The sequence below is a fragment of the Ammodytes marinus genome (genome assembly GCF_949987685.1).
Source record: "Ammodytes marinus genome assembly, chromosome: 21".
In the NCBI taxonomy this organism is placed as follows: domain Eukaryota; kingdom Metazoa; phylum Chordata; class Actinopteri; order Uranoscopiformes; family Ammodytidae; genus Ammodytes; species Ammodytes marinus.
In genome coordinates, this window is record NC_137225.1 from 5716230 (window position 1) to 5732198 (window position 15969).

Genomic DNA, 15969 nt, shown 5'->3' on the forward strand with positions numbered 1-15969 from the left:
CATTAAAATCAAGAGACTTTCTTCTTGGGACATTTTGTTGCCACCCCACACAGTATCTCCCAGGGAGTTTTACCCTGTAGTTGGTACACACTCTCTGTGATTAAGGAGTTCCTCAACGTGTTCCTCCTCAGTTGAGGTCATAGCGTTCCATCATTACTCTACACAGCTTGGATGGTTCCCCGTGTCCCACTCCTGAGGTGCCAGACGGTCCTCCAGAAGCACTTTGCTCCTGACCGAAAGTCCTTCTCCATGGCGGCTCCCAACTTCTCCCACACCCGCTGCTTTGCCTCTGAAACAGCAAAGGCTGCAGCCCCTCCGAGTCTGTCGGTACCTTGCATCCTCTGGAATCCCCCGGACATATCTTGGAAGCACTCCTTCTTCAGTCTATGCATTCTTTCAAACCTGGCCGGTCTACTATTTACTTACAGACCTAAACATAATGCCTATGGCGTTCAACTATCGCCGGCTAGGAGGCATAGAGAAAGGATATATTACTCTTAGTTTGGTAAATCTGTCTTACCATTTAGAACGTTGCCAGCAGGGCAGAAGCAGCCCTCGACACAGGACAGAGCGCTGCACTGGGAGTGTGGATTCTGCTGGAAAGTGGGACAAGAGGGAGAACAAGCTGGACCACAGGGCTCGTACACCTGCCCATTCTCGCACTGCAGAGCTGCAGGGAGAGAATGAAGACAGACAGGACAGGGAAGAGAAGGATACAGAAAGACAGTAAGACAGGAGTAATGGTGCATTGTGCAAGTCATTCTGAGTTTGAGTATGTGCATTATGTTTATTTAACATACGACACAGCTCCTGGGATCTCCAGCGAATGTAGACCCCTCTGCGGTTACACTCTTCAGCGTAGGTAGCAATGGCTGTACAGAGGCACTCACAGTCCCCACCTGAGTCACACCTAACAGATAAACAAACCAGTAAATAGTTCATGGACTGTTAGCAGCTTTTGTTTGGCACACAATTGCATGTGTCAACATAAAAAAAGTGATTGGCTTAAAAACTTTAAGCTTGGGAACCATCCTTACAACCTATATCGTCAAGAGAACGCTGTGCTTTCTTTCTTTTTAAATGAATTACAGTATTATTTGTATGTTAAAAGTTCATTTTATAGTGGTTGGAGAAATATGTTTCTGCTTACTGAAGGACAGTGCTGCATATTCCCAGTGGGTGGCAGTAATGTATCACAAATACCAACAATATTCCAATAACAGATGAGAAGAAGAGGAATGAAGATTTCGACCCGCACAATAAAGGCAATAAATATGCAATTTATTTTTGCAATTAACATGTTTATTGAGGGATAAAATATTGTCCATCAGTGGACAGTATTAATTCTTGTGCACTTTTAGTCCCATTATATCTACTTTTCTATCTATCTATCTATCTATCTATCTATCTATCTATCTATCTATCTATCTATCTATCTATCTATCTATCTATCTATCTATCTATCTATCTATCTATCTATCTATCTATCTATCTATCTATCTATCACTCACACATTTTAGACATCATTTTGAGACATTCAGTGTAGAATAAAGCTGTCACTCACCCACAGGCATCAAAGACACACCAGTCATAATACTGCTGGAAGGGCACCTCAGGGTGGCACGGAGAGAAGAGCTCCTGGGTCAGGACTCCGCACCTTTTCCTGGCCCAGGTCACCCTGTGGGGGTTCAGCTGAGCAGGAGAACCAGAGATAAGTGTTGTGCTTGGTTTTGCATATGTTTGCATGTAAGTAAGCTATATTTAAGTCTAATGTTACAGTGTGTTAAACTCACAGCACATGGGTCTCGGAGGTCCTGGTCTGCCACATCAGGGCAGGAGGGGCTGACCTTCCAGGAGTTTCCAAACAACTCGGCCGTAGACTCCACAATGCCCTGCCGTGTGGTGAAGTCATTCTCTGTGTCCCCGTCAAAGTTGCCACACAGGCCCCCGACCCGACCCCGAAGGTGGGCCGCCAGGCGCACATACACACGCATACCTGGAGACAACATGTGGAACCACAACATTATTTAACATTACCACGTCTCTGTTACTTAAAGGAGGAGTCAGCGATTCTGGATAATGCTTGTTAACAAAATCACTTCATATCTGCAACAAAACAAAATCAGTGAATATCTCCCCACGATCTGTCACCTGTTCGCACTGTTTTTGCGCTGAAAAAGATTCTGGGTTTATTATACAGCCTCGGCTCTGTAAACAGGCATGTCACTAGCTACAGTAGGCTCCTTTTCTTACATAACCAAAATGCAAAAGTGTGTAGATTTTAAATTAATGTTTGCAATAAAAGAAGGAAAAGACAGGAAAGGACTGCAGATAATGATTACGTGTGTGTCCTACCTCCATCCCATAGCAGAGTGACCCCCAGTCTGGAGGAGAGGGATACAAACAGGCCGACCGTTTCCAAAGTCAGGCCACTGCCACTGTAAGACTTCGGTAGGCTCACTGGCATCCCATTGACTGTCACTGCTTTACCTAGAGGGCAGAAACAGCTTATATTCATCCAACTTATTAAGCATTGGTGCATTTTGAGATGTTTGGCTATTTTCTTCCATTACATGTTTTATTTCAGTATAAAGGTCCAACATTTAAATTAAGGCGTTTACTTGACTAAACATGGTCTGTATGAATATTTCTCCTACACAACAAGACATCTCAACTTCTAAAGCACAACATCAACTAAACATTCAATAACATTTCTCAGCACTATTCTGAAGGTTATTACAGAAGGACGAGTTCATATATTGTACATTGTATGATATATGATCCATTCTTAAAAACATGCTGAAAATGCATTTTGTTTAGCCCCTCACATAGTATTTATTTTTTTATAAAAAAAAGCCTCTTTCCAAAATCTGTTCTGTAAATGCCACCATCACCCCTACCTCTGAGCAGATGTATGACGGTGTTTCCCAGGCTGAGGGTGACTGACTTGGTACAGGTGACCCCGGTGCTCCCACAGGGCACGTTCTCTGCCAACACACTGAACAAACCGCTGCTCTCCCTGGCTAGCACGTACTGGCAGTCTCCCAGGAAGGAGTAAGAGCGGCCGTCAAACGTCACATAGTGTGGGTCACCAGTGGCCACGCACACACCGGCACAGGTGGACTTGCTGCAGTGCCAGCGCCGCTCCTCACACACACTGCGGGGAATCAGTGAAGTAGGAATGAGACTACGAAATGTTTCCAAGGGATTTTGAATGCAATGAGACAGTTGCATACATTACCATGTGTTGCAGTCTTTAGTGATGGTGTCGTTGCTGTAGTATAGTCGACCATTATGGTGGCATGGGCACTCATCTGGCAGAACACACTGATCACCCTGAATACACAGTGGAACAGTACCCACAACTCAGTAATACGGGTTCACAACATTAGATCTCTACCACCTGTGCCTCACCTCTAAGAGGTGGTGTCAGCGTTTCTGGAGAACTTTTATCGTCAAAATCAGTCCCCCAGGGAACTCTGCTACACGTGAGTGGAAAGTCAATTTTAGTTTTCCCAGCAGAAGTAGGATTAACGGTGTCTTTGTGAAATATTAAAAGTTGAAACTGAAGAACTTTTTCACAGAGTGACTTGCAATAGCAGAACAAGCACAAGTATAGTTGACGTCATTAAAGATGCCTCTATTCTAAACAGTGAATTAGCATGTGTATTTTACAGGACCCCGTTAGCTGGTAAAGCTAAATTGAATGCAGCCACTATTAATATAATAAGTTCAAATATCTTCCCTAAAAAACTCGTAGGTTATTTGCTGAAGCCTGACATTCATTCACTAGAATTGTGTTTTCACTCACGTGTAGCACAGTTCCCTGTGGACAGACACAGCCAGAGAGGGGCTCTCTGCAGGTCAACTGTGCAGCAGCAGCAGTGGAGCCCTGCTGCTGTCCAGGAGGGTCCAGGCTGGAGCAGGTGAGGAGGCAGGAGCGCGGAGAGTAGACCAGAGAGCCTGGACACTGGCTCACCTCCTCACAGCGCTCCTGACTGCAGTTAAAATGTCCATTCTCACACACACTGTGAAGGGGAAAAGGATAGTGAGCAGAATTAGGGCTGACATCAACTGAAGGGAATTATTTGTATGTCATGGAGCTTGGCAATTGAAGCTTATTCAGTGCAAAATGTGCATACTTATTCAAAAAAGTCTCCAAATATTGTATCACATTAAAAAAAACTGTGAAGGTTTCATGATGATATCTATATGTTAAAAATTTTACTCAATTCACCTGCAGTGTCTTGCCTTAAAATGTCACTAGTTAATAACAAAACACAAAGTGGAATGATTGGAGGGCAAGTTAGCCCAGCAGCTTTGGAAATCTAGAGCTCTATTGTGCAAAAGTGAATGTACGGTACGTCATGTTTTATATGAGTGTAATATTTATGACATCCAACTTATTTTATTGATCAGGGGCCGTATTCACAAAACATTTTATCTTAGCACTAAGAGTACTTCTAAGGAGCACTAAACGTTCTTAGTAAAGAGTGATTTCTTAAAACCTATTCACAAAGCTGATAAGATTAACTTTTACTAAGGAATGGGAGGGACTCCTAAACTAAGACTAGAGGGCGGGGTTGACCCTGTTGCTATGGATGACGTCATGTTCATACCTTCTATGCCAACAGTGATTGGCTGAGAGGGAATGAGAGCTAAGAGGGAATTTATGATAAAAACACTGTGGGAGATATCCATATCTTGTTGCTGTATTAAAGTAAGCCTAAAGGCCTTTTTATATACAATTAATGACAAGTGACACTGATTCAACATGAAATCAAGATACTGCAGGGTTTCCCACACATTCGTTCACAATTAGCCTAAAATAGCGCCACATACACAGTAAATTTTGAAGTGTTAAAATAACACTAAAAGAGTTCAATTTAACACCATTTCCGAGTGTATTTGGTCCCACTCAGAATTGGAGTTAAATTAACTCTCTTCAAAGTGTTACAATTTTAGAGTTAAATTAACTCAAAATAGAGTTAAAAATACACTGTATAGTGTTATTTAAAGCCTTATAGAGTACTTTCTACACCCCGTTTTTAACTACCGAAACTGACACCAACACTAGGAGGCATTCTACTCCAGCTGTTGTTATATTAACTCAGATAGAGTTAATGGAGTTTGACACTGCATATTTAACACTGGGGAATTTACTGTGTAGGTCTATTCATTTTAAATTTTACAATGATTTGAATCGGAAAAAATATCCTTTTTGAACAGCTGCACGCCATGCACTCTCACTGTATTTCTCTCAACGGCGGACTATGGAGCAATAGTCAGACAGCGACGAACCGGGAAATTCACCATTTAGAAACAACAGCCGGCGAAATCGTAAAGTGCGTGCGGAAGGAAAAAGGTGAGACGCGCAACTATACAGTAGCGGACCTGTGGAACAGAGGAGATGCTGCGAAGCGCCACTGATAGGCCTACTCTAGTACGAAATTAAACCCAAACGTGACACCAACAGTAACTTTCAGTGCATCATAAACCCAAAGCAACTGCAGAAAAAGGAACTTAAAATGTTTTGTGAATACGGCCCCTGATAAATAGTCATTGCAGGGACCATTGTCAGTGGTTACACAAGGTAAGTTATTAAAGCATGAAAAGGACACATACACAAATTAAATAATATCTGAGATAAACCAATGAATGTGTAGTATTCTAGTACCACTATGACTGCTCTGCCCATAGAGTGAAGATCACTGTGGTTATGTGGTGAAGAGACTCAATGAAATCAACCTATCCTGTATCAGGGAGCAGGAACATAGGGTGATTTCATCAGAGCTCTTGCACCACCAGGGGACTGACTGGGAGTAACATGGTCTGATACATAGTACATACTGTACATGTACACAGTTTGTAGTTTCCGTCACTCAAACACGCAATATACTCATTGCAAAGCAGGACTTTTCCCAGGAGGCCTATGGGTTGAGCTTAAAGCTGCCAAGTGTAGACCTTCTTTTTTTTCCTTTTTAAATAGTTTTTATCGTCATTCAAATTATTCTGAATGCAACCAATTCCTGCCCTCAATGGTATTTTTGTGTAGAACTTGGACATTTCAAGTTCTACACATAGTGGCTTTATAGTGGACACCTAGAAAAAGGCATCCGCATGCTACCATTGTAATGCAATCATTACATAATCGTCGTAATGAAATAATTCTGACTTTATCAGCACTTGATCAGTGTAGATGTGGAGGTCCATGGGATCAAGGCTCATTCAGAAATACCAGCACCATGCTCATGAAACTATTCCAATTTTATATTATAGCCACATCAAGGCCGATCCTCTACTGACAATGGAGAAAGCATGCTTACTGCCTCTGATTCTTTATTGCAACATGATAAAAGCAGCACAACCATAAAAGAGACAGGGTCTGTTTTTTATGATGTGTATGTAAAATATTAGCCATGCAATTGGGTCAGTGTGTAAGTGAGTTCATACTGAGATAACCTCTACCATTATGTTTCCTTTTGACAAGTATATTCTGTCCGCTGTCCATGTTGCAAGAGTATTACGTCTGTTCAGTCGTGTTAATTCTTAACCAAAGTGAAATGAATTGTCAAAGAAGGGTCTTTGAAATAAGCTGAGCTAAGTAGCAACTCCAAAAAGTTAAATTGTGGTCGGTTGTTCTTGGTATTTCAGCATGGCCTTTTATATTTATGATTGTACTTGAAGTCAATAAAACGTATTTCCCGCCAACACAGATTCAACATACATTTTAAAAAAGTGAAAAAAATTCTCAGTAAAACATTTCAAACAGAGAGAAGGTAGCAAATGTAGCCAAATTGTGTCAATATACTGTATAAAGCTGAATATATTTGAACAAATCTGTGAAAACCCCAACCACAAGTCCTTCCCCTCCACATACCAGGTGTTACAGTTGTTGGGAATAACGGCCCCGGGCTGGTACGTCTTGTCTCCTTGGATGCAGGGACACATAGTGACGGGCACACACTGGCCCTGGTGGTCCTGCACTAGTCCTGTTGGGCACTGGCAGCCTGGAACACATGTCCTCAGACCCACTCCACCACCACTACCACCGTCATCACAGCTCCAGCTCTCTGAACAGGAGTCTCCACAGGCACCACCACATTCCTGGTACACCTGACCGCCCGAACACTGGACCGCTAAGAAGACAGAAGAAGGGGAAATGTTTTGAAAAAAGGCAAAATAGCTTGGTACAGTTTTGGATCATTGCTTTAAAAGGTAGAATGTAGAATTCTGGTTTCAAAGGTTTTTCCTCTGCCCATAAAGTTCATGATTGAAGTATAGTAGATTTATCCGCCACCTATCTGTGAGACTCAGTGATCTTCAGGCAGAGCCAACAAACTGAACACAAGCCTGAATACCAGTTCCAGTTATGACCAGCTGTTGATGTGGCCTAGGAAAGGGAAGTTTTGAGGTCCCCCTGCTGGATCTATTGCCCCCGCGACCCCACCACGTGTTAGTGGATGAAGGTGGATGGATGGATGGATGGATGGATGGATGGATGGATAGATGGAAGGTGTTTATTCACAGGACAGATAAAAGAAATGTAACCATGACCAGTAGAACACCAATCTGTAGTCCCTTTTCCGAAAAAGACATACATTTACTTTTGAAATTTCCAGAAGCTCCATATCTGCATAGTAACCAGTAATGGAAATCCTGAGACCCCTCTTAACTATGGCCTGGTGAGACCAGCCTGATCATGTGAGCTTCACATGTGTGTCCTGTCCTCCAATCTCTGTGGGGCGGAGTCCAGTCAAAAAATGACCAAGCCAATCAGGACAGTGTTCTGACCGAACGTTCATCCGTTATAGTCGAAGGCAGCTTCTGATTGGTTCATGTAGTAATCAATCAAGCATCGTGACACCAGCCATATCTTTAGAGATTAATCGTCAATCTATGATGCCGTCAACGACTACGTGAACCAATCAGGGACTGTCTTTCACTAACGGACAAAGCCAGGCTCCTCCCCACAGAGATTGACTTAGGTCCAGACTGATCAGCTGGAGTGAAACGAATGTGAAGCACACATGATCAAGCTGGTCTCATCACCAGTCTAACTTAAACAACTACCCCACCACTTACGGCAAAAGGTCTTATTCCGCCACTGCACGGGAACGCCCTCCTGAGCACAGTGTCGGCTGTAGGCAGTGAGGACGGTGCAGTGACAGGCCTTCTGTGGAACGCAGCCGCAAACCTCCGACAGGCACAGCCGGAAATAGGGCTCCCTCTCCACCAAGTCGTGACACACCTGCAAAATTAGAGTGAAGGTTGAATTATGTGAAGAAAATAGAACTCACTCCTACAGCCGGACAGATAGCAGGGAATTTAGCAAACCTAATTCAAACTATACCTGAAAGGCAGGGCTGTGTATGACAGAGCACACTGTCTCTGCATACTGTCTCCTCTGGGTGTATGTGGTACAGGGGTCTGGTGGAGCTCCTTTAGGTAGGGTGCAGCGCTCCGTTGTGAATTTTGCGGCAAAGGATGACACACTGTTCTCCACGTCTCCTTCTGGGGTGGTAAAGTCATCGTGCTGGTTCCAGGTCAGCGTTCCACAAAGGCCGCGCACCTTGAATGCAGCATGTACATATTTCAAGCAAAGGAACAACTCCACACATCGGTAGAGTTGTAGATTCTGTGACTTTTGTTTTATTGCACAGTTCAAATGAATGACAATTTTGCATTCCTTACCCGTAGTTCAATACACGTATGGTTAACTCAAAATACCACAAGTGCGAGTTCGATACTTCAAATTTGGTCTTGAACCATGTTGAGACTCAAAAGGACAAAAGTTAAAGAATTGTAGGAGGATTTAAACAAATACCTTATTTGCAAAGCCGGGTTGGAGGGTGATGAGGACCAAAGGTCCATCTAGGTGCCAGAGCAGCTGGGCTCCAAAAGTCTGGATGAGCAGAAATGAGGAGGAGGCCCTACGCACAACCAAGTCCCCCGTCACCACAGGCAACAGCTCCCTCTGGCCATTCAATGTCACTGCACCTGGAAGTAACAATATCAACTGTAAGCAATCAAAAGCAGTGCAGACATTCAAAATAAAGAACTCTGACAATAGAAAGGATTATTGGGTTTCAAGTCGAATTTTTGTCTTTAAGTTATTTTTTCAGCCAAACAAATTGGAAAAAAAAACGCTGAGATTACATTTTTGAAACGATTTTGTTAACAGAAATAGCTTGAAAATGCTTTAATTATATACATAACACGATCACTCGCAGAACTACTCTGCAGAAGTAGCAATAATCGAGTCGGGGTTAAAGGTACAATGTGTTAAATTAGTATTTAGCAGAGTCTAACTTCCTTTACAAACTTCACGTTCGGTGAATTAACAGAAACTACGGTGGCCTTCAAGGATAAAAAGCTTGTTACTAAAGATTGCATCATCCACTACTGCCTCAAGTCTTTCCAAAATATCAAGTGATGAGATGAAGATGTGTTTAGTTATCTATCTTATTTGTGAGATAGCTCAATTGTAAAAAAAAATAAAAATAAAATACAATTGTAAAAAATAGTATTTTTCAATTGTTTTGGTAAATACAGGCTAACTATGCATAAAAACGCTTACGCCGTTAAGTTTGTTCCTATGTAGATACAAAAGCCTCATTCTAAGGTGATTACTAAGAGATTGCACACTCATTAAAACATAATTATAATGACTAAATTCCATTTCTACCCAGTCTGTTCTGAAAAATGTCAATCAATTTTGCAAACTTAACCTTTAATTAAAATAACTCACCAGTGTCTGTGATGGTGACTGTGGTGCGAAGTGCTGTGACTGACATCTCCCTCAGACAACCCAGGCCTCCACCACCTCCACCTTCTCCTCTTCTTCCTCCTGCTGTACACTCCCCACAGCTCACTCTCACCACCAGCTTCCTGTCAACAAAGTCCTGAATAATCACACACACACACACACACACACACACACACACACACACACACACACACACACACACACACACACACACACACACACACACACACACACACACACACACACACAGGCCTAAGTATAAAGTAGAAGGCTGCACACACAAGGGATACGATACAATACGATACAATACGATATGGTATAATTTTTTGTCCCCTTATGTAATTTTGCCTTGGACTCAGCGGTTATATACATAAATGCCTTGACAGTTATATTAAAACAAAAGTATACACACAGCATGAAACTATTGCACAATCTCTATAGCCTCAAATTTCGTTGTTAGAAAGTGTGTAAGCGGTAGGACCAAATGAGTGCATCTCATGGTTTAGGTAACTGTGAGAACGGGTGAATTGTATGTCGCTCACCTCCACAACGGTAAAGGGACAGTCTCCTCCCTGTAGTGAATACCTCTTCTTGTCAAAGGTGGTCACCTGCAGCCCCCCCATCAGGCTGCACTGTGCAGCACATTTCTCCCCAGAACACTGCCACTGGCCCGCTCTGCACACACTGGGTGCATTAAGAGTGGAAAGAAAGTAAAATCAAGGATGGAGAGTTTGAAAGAGAAAGCTACAGATAAAAGAGCACCAACCAATTGTTCCCTTACCAGGTGTTGCATCTCTGCTGTATGGTGTCCCCTGACTTGTAGGTGCGTCTGCGATGGAAACAAGGACAATCGTCTCTTTTTAGACACAGTCCCTGATGGAGGTAGAGGCTGGGCGGACACTCGCAGCCCCCCACACACTCCTCCCTGCACTGGCCCATGGCTGCAGCCTGCCCGGGGGGCTGGGGAGACGCACAGCTGGGGGGACAGGAGGACACACAGTCTGAAAACACCTGACCTCTGGGGCAGACACGACCTGGACACACAAGGAGGAGGGGACAGAAGAATGTCATTTCTCACAGTTAATATGAGTAAGTACTGAGACCTCATATTAGAATTGAGATTAAGTCAACCTATTAGAGTGAACATTTCGTTGCCTCTTTTTGACATTCAAGAATCATGTAAGTACATCCACTTTAAGTGTTACAATGAACTTGGCATGAATGTGTTTTACATTTAGCATTATCCTCCAACAATGTTGAATTGGTTTGCTTAATAGCTATATCATTTAAGTGTGGGATAGACAGAGAAGATTTGTTCCCATTAATGAACATTTTAGCATCCCAGGGTCGGAAGCCCTTTACTCACTCAGGATACTAAAAATGGTTATATTTCATTACCACACAGGGCGACTGTCCTCCACATTATGATGATGTGTTGCTGGGCACACTCTCGGGCGTAGCTGGCTAGGGTGTCACACACTGCTGAATCCCTCTCTTTGGATGGCAGGCCACAGAACAGATACAGACAGGTGTCTATGTATGCTGCAGGGTCAACCTGAAACACACAAAGACATACACTTGTCACGTCTTTGTAATTATACTCTAAAACCTCCATTAAAGGTCACGTTTTATACTAATTTCCAAAATTGTAATTTGAGTTTCTACTAGAAACTGTTTCCATGGTGTAGTGTCCAAAAAATAACTTCATATTTCTCACAGTGCCAATGCTGATTCTCCTTTTTTTCAGCCTCTTTCTAAAACGCTCCATTTTAGAGCCTGTCTCTTTGAGGCCCGCCTTCCAAAAGCCCAGTCTGCTCTGATTGGCCCGGAATCTAACTTTCGGTTTGAATCGAACTGCCAGTTAGATTCAACTGTATCTTGGGGTCTTCTTTTCACAGGTGGAGGTAGCTAAGTTAGGATCGGTAATGAGGGGGGCGTTTCTTCTCCCCTTATGATGTCATTTGGGGAGATAAATCCAACTGGGGTTTTGGAACACAGGTTTTCAGAAAGGTGTATAATAAGAGAGAGGGTTGTTTTTCATACTCTACTTTGGGAGTCTCTAGTCACACCGGGGAACCATATTAATGACAAACCATGAAAAAGTGCATGTTGCATAACAGATGACCTTTAAGTAGTATGCTAAAATAATTTTAATACAACCTCAACGAGTCTACAAAGGCAGATTCCTGCTCATAGTGGCTTCAATGAACATTGACACACAGTTCTGATTATGTAGACTTACTGAGGAGAAGGCAGTGGATGAGTGACACGGAAAAGGTTGGAGTATTTGGAAAAATCTTCACCAAACATGTACAGGATATCATACAAGCATATTAAACCCTGCCTACTGTATGTTATCGAAAACCAATATTGGCAACGAGTAAAGCCAGCAAGGGTACACGATAGAGAAATAACCATATCTTTTTTAATTAATTATTAATCAGAGTTATATTGCACTTGGTTCAGTGTAAGGCCGTAATTATTTCTGCCACTGTCACTCAACAGTTACTCAGTATTGTCCATGTAGTAATTACGATTTGACTGAGATCCCATCGCGGCTCACAGCAATCTTACCCAGTTCTTGGATCAGCTATAACAGTTGGCAGCTGCCTGGTAAATTATTTACCTTCAGGGAGACCTTTGATTTTCAGTTATTACTTGTGTTGGAGCCATTTAGAGGTTTTTTGTGTTGAATATTTTTAAGTAAATACATTTTTAGTTTATGGCTAAAATTATGAGTTATGAATTATAAAGTGTATGAAATATTAATCAAATTTGTATTCATATGTATATTTATGCATTTTGTGAGGATGTGGTGATTAGTCCTTTGTGTCACCTGGGGAGATAGGGGTGTCACGCTCTACCTGGAGCCTATTGGAGGCCCTCATATAGGGGAGGATAATTGCTTTGTTCAGGTTTGGAAGGCAGAGAGCCAACAGTTTTTTGACCACATTACTTCACATTACTTCGCATTATTTCGTATTATTTCGCATTATTGGAAACATTATTGGACGCATTATTGGACATATTATTTTACATTGAAAAGTATTTTTTGTACAATACTAAAATAACCCTGTTTTAGCCGCAAAAACAGTTACATTGTTTGGAGTTTTGTTTCGTTGTTTCCATGGAAAGTCAACCGGAGTTATTGTTTAATAAATGAGTCAACACCAAGTTAAACACTCTCTGTGCGTGCTTCCCAATAAATGTGTGTCGGACTATCTCTGCCTCAGGAACAAATAGAGCGAACAAAGGGTTCGCCATTTCAACTTGCTTGGCTTTCAAAGATTATTCAATGGAAGACTATTTCTTAAATTCACAGGTGAAAAGCAGGAATAAGTAAACATTGGTAATGCGATTTGAAGGTGATGCATATCAGTGGTTATCTGACCCGGAGGTGGCAGTGAGTGAAGGGGTTTTCCAGCAGTCTGTGACACACAGATTCTGCCTGCCTGCGCAGAGCGGGGTCTCCTGAGACATCGCAGCTGTGCCCTAGCTCAGCCGCATCACTGCAGCCCTGAGGGAATAAAGGGACAGAAACAGGGTGCATCTCATCAGTTATTACTTGTTGTTTGGTTCTGGCTCATTGCCATGTCAAATACAGTTGAAGTGTAACAGAAGTCTGCATTCACTCAAAACACAAAAGCTGAAACTTGTTATCTCCAAAAGCAATTTTTTTTTTCATTTTTACTTTTTGGAGCGTATTAGAAGCATGAAAATGCAAATAAATACATCATACACTATAGGTGTTTCATAAAGTTAAATTATTGAGGTAGCAAGAAGCTTTACTTTTGTACTTCAGAAATCTGGTTAAACACATTTTTTTTGTATAATGTATTCAAAGTAGTACTTCATTCTGTTGGTCAGGGACTTTCCATGAGTTTCCAAAGCTGGCAGCATGCTGGGACACGGTTCCATCCATTGTTGTGAAATCATCTGTGGCACCAAGACATACATAGGTTAGTAATGCAACGCAAAGGTGTGCAGACAGATGTTGTTGTGTTTCTGTGTGTATTTAGCTATTTCACTTTTCTCACCATCAGCATTGTTGTTGTAGACTCCGCAGAGCCCCCTAGTGGCTGCCAGGTGCTCGGCGGTCACTGTCAGGTAGACCGTGTTGGTCAAGTCAAACTTAACTCTCACTCCCAGGCCGCTCTCCACAAACACAAAGTCCCCCAGCCAGTGAACACTCACTCCTGTAGGAAGTTCAAGAAATAATTTTTAAATAATAAATAATAACTGCTTTTTTGCATTTTTCTCCTTTTTTTATTTTTAAGATATTTTTTGGGCATTTTTATGCTTTATTGATAGTGCAGAGAGACAGAGGTGAAATGGGGCAGAGAGGGGAGTGACATGCAGAGAACGACAGAAGGCAGGAATCGAACCCGGGTCTGCTGCTGGGCCCGGCCCGGGGGGGACGCCCTACCAACTGAGCTAAGGGCGCCCCATTTTTCTACTTTTTGTGCAATATTTTTGCATAGCAGTTCATTTTTGTGTGGTCATATCTTCTTAACATAACTTCTGTATTGATGGCTCAGTTAATGCAACTCAGACACAGACAGAGACCTATTGGCTTACCTTCCTCTAAGATGTGTAAAGGAGAATGCAGACACAGATCAAATTAGTAAAGCAGGGTTTTGATTCCGTTAACTCACGAGTAGAAGACATCAAAGCTGGTTTCCTCGCATTACCTATAATATTAAGATTGTTATCTCACGATAATGGCACCTAATATTTTAAGTAACGAGTGGAAATGAGCTCGTTATCCCGTGTTCAAGAGATAACCAGCTTTGATATAATGGAACTATATATAAATATATATATATATAAATATAAATAAATAAATAAATAAATAAATATATATATATATATATATATATATATATATATATATATATATATATAATTACGAGGGTGGTTGATGTAGGCTCCCACTACTAAGACAATTTAAATATCTATTTATTTGAAATAAAATGTTGGGTTCTATTAGCATGGACCTACCAGACCATCATACTTAATTTTATTTGTACAGAAGGTCTGGAATCGCTCAATTGACAAACGTAAACTCAGTTGAATGCGGGTATCTGTTGAAGTTTATAACTATTGCATCTGCCCAGTGCCACTCTGGATCTGCTAACCAATCGCATAATGTTTGGTTATGACGTATGTTATGCGCAGGCTTCTGACTACAAGTGAAACTGGCCCACGTCATTGTTCTCAGCCACTCCCTCTCTTCGCTGATTGGACCGGTAAAAATCTACCGCAGAAAACCCGCGAATATACCGATGATGATGATGCAGTGGATTCTCTCATATTTTAGTTTAGTCTCATGGAACTGAGATAGAGCCTCGGCTGAAAATTGTTTACCGTTTTGGAAGATTGGATCTCCGTTTGGGACAGGCAGGGTGTTGAGCGTTAAGTTCCCGTGATGAATTGAAACCAAATCCAGACCCAGCATCATCCTCAAAGCCTGTTGGCAGAGGTCCAGCCAGAGTTAAAATGTCAACATGCGTGTACTGTACTTACACATACAGAACAAGCAATAAGCAGACGTTTCCATCACTAGTACACACCTTACTGCAGTCTCCTCTCCCGTCACAGACCGTGCTGATGTAGACGGCCCAGGTTCCGTCGGTGGACGAGGCCAGCAGGTAAGTGCAGCTGCCCTGGAAATGGAAGTGCTTCCTGTCAAAAGTGCGGTAGTGGGCTCCACCCCAGGACATGCAGGTGGCTGAGCTCTGAGGCAGCCGTACGCTAGCCAGCAGACCCCCACGCACCAGAGGGGAGGACTGGGAGTCTGGAAGGGGGAGGGAGTCGGGGACCTTTATTAATGTTAAAGAACATGAAAAGGTGCATTTTGCATAATAGGTGACCTTTAAGAAAAAGATTAATAAATTCAGTTGATGTCACAAATTAAAGCTTCAATAACATCTGAAACAGTCAAGTCCAGTATATGCATGTGCATGTACAGTATTTGTGTGAATGCATGTTCTCTGACCAGGAAGGAGAGTGTAGGTGCAGGATAAGCAGGTCTGGTCGGAGGCTTTCCTCCAGCTCAGGCCCCACATGCTTCTGCAGCACTGCTCCATGGCCATCAGGGACACGTTATGAACTCCAGGGAACTCCTCACAGCTCCAGGTAGAGTAACAATGGCCACGCATACCCACACCTGGGAGGAAGAGGACAGAGAGATAAGGTTA

General features: G+C 42.4%; 1 protein-coding gene across 1 annotated transcript in view; it reads right to left on the minus strand.

Annotated features, from left to right (window-relative positions):
• Window positions 1–15969, minus strand: part of sspo (SCO-spondin) — a gene marked incomplete at both ends in the record, with an annotated part of 166175 nt that overhangs the window by 134821 nt on the left and 15385 nt on the right. The window contains 22 exons of the mRNA XM_080049909.1: window positions 521–670; window positions 801–910; window positions 1565–1692; window positions 1794–1996; window positions 2356–2490; window positions 2901–3157; window positions 3242–3336; window positions 3812–4028; window positions 6881–7139; window positions 8086–8251; window positions 8354–8572; window positions 8828–9000; window positions 9752–9905; window positions 10312–10453; window positions 10551–10803; window positions 11168–11324; window positions 13161–13286; window positions 13620–13705; window positions 13807–13965; window positions 15137–15239; window positions 15343–15566; window positions 15768–15938. Of these exons, the coding sequence (XP_079906035.1) occupies window positions 521–670; window positions 801–910; window positions 1565–1692; window positions 1794–1996; window positions 2356–2490; window positions 2901–3157; window positions 3242–3336; window positions 3812–4028; window positions 6881–7139; window positions 8086–8251; window positions 8354–8572; window positions 8828–9000; window positions 9752–9905; window positions 10312–10453; window positions 10551–10803; window positions 11168–11324; window positions 13161–13286; window positions 13620–13705; window positions 13807–13965; window positions 15137–15239; window positions 15343–15566; window positions 15768–15938 (3687 nt within the window). The remainder of the gene's footprint in view (window positions 1–520; window positions 671–800; window positions 911–1564; window positions 1693–1793; window positions 1997–2355; window positions 2491–2900; window positions 3158–3241; window positions 3337–3811; window positions 4029–6880; window positions 7140–8085; window positions 8252–8353; window positions 8573–8827; window positions 9001–9751; window positions 9906–10311; window positions 10454–10550; window positions 10804–11167; window positions 11325–13160; window positions 13287–13619; window positions 13706–13806; window positions 13966–15136; window positions 15240–15342; window positions 15567–15767; window positions 15939–15969) is intronic.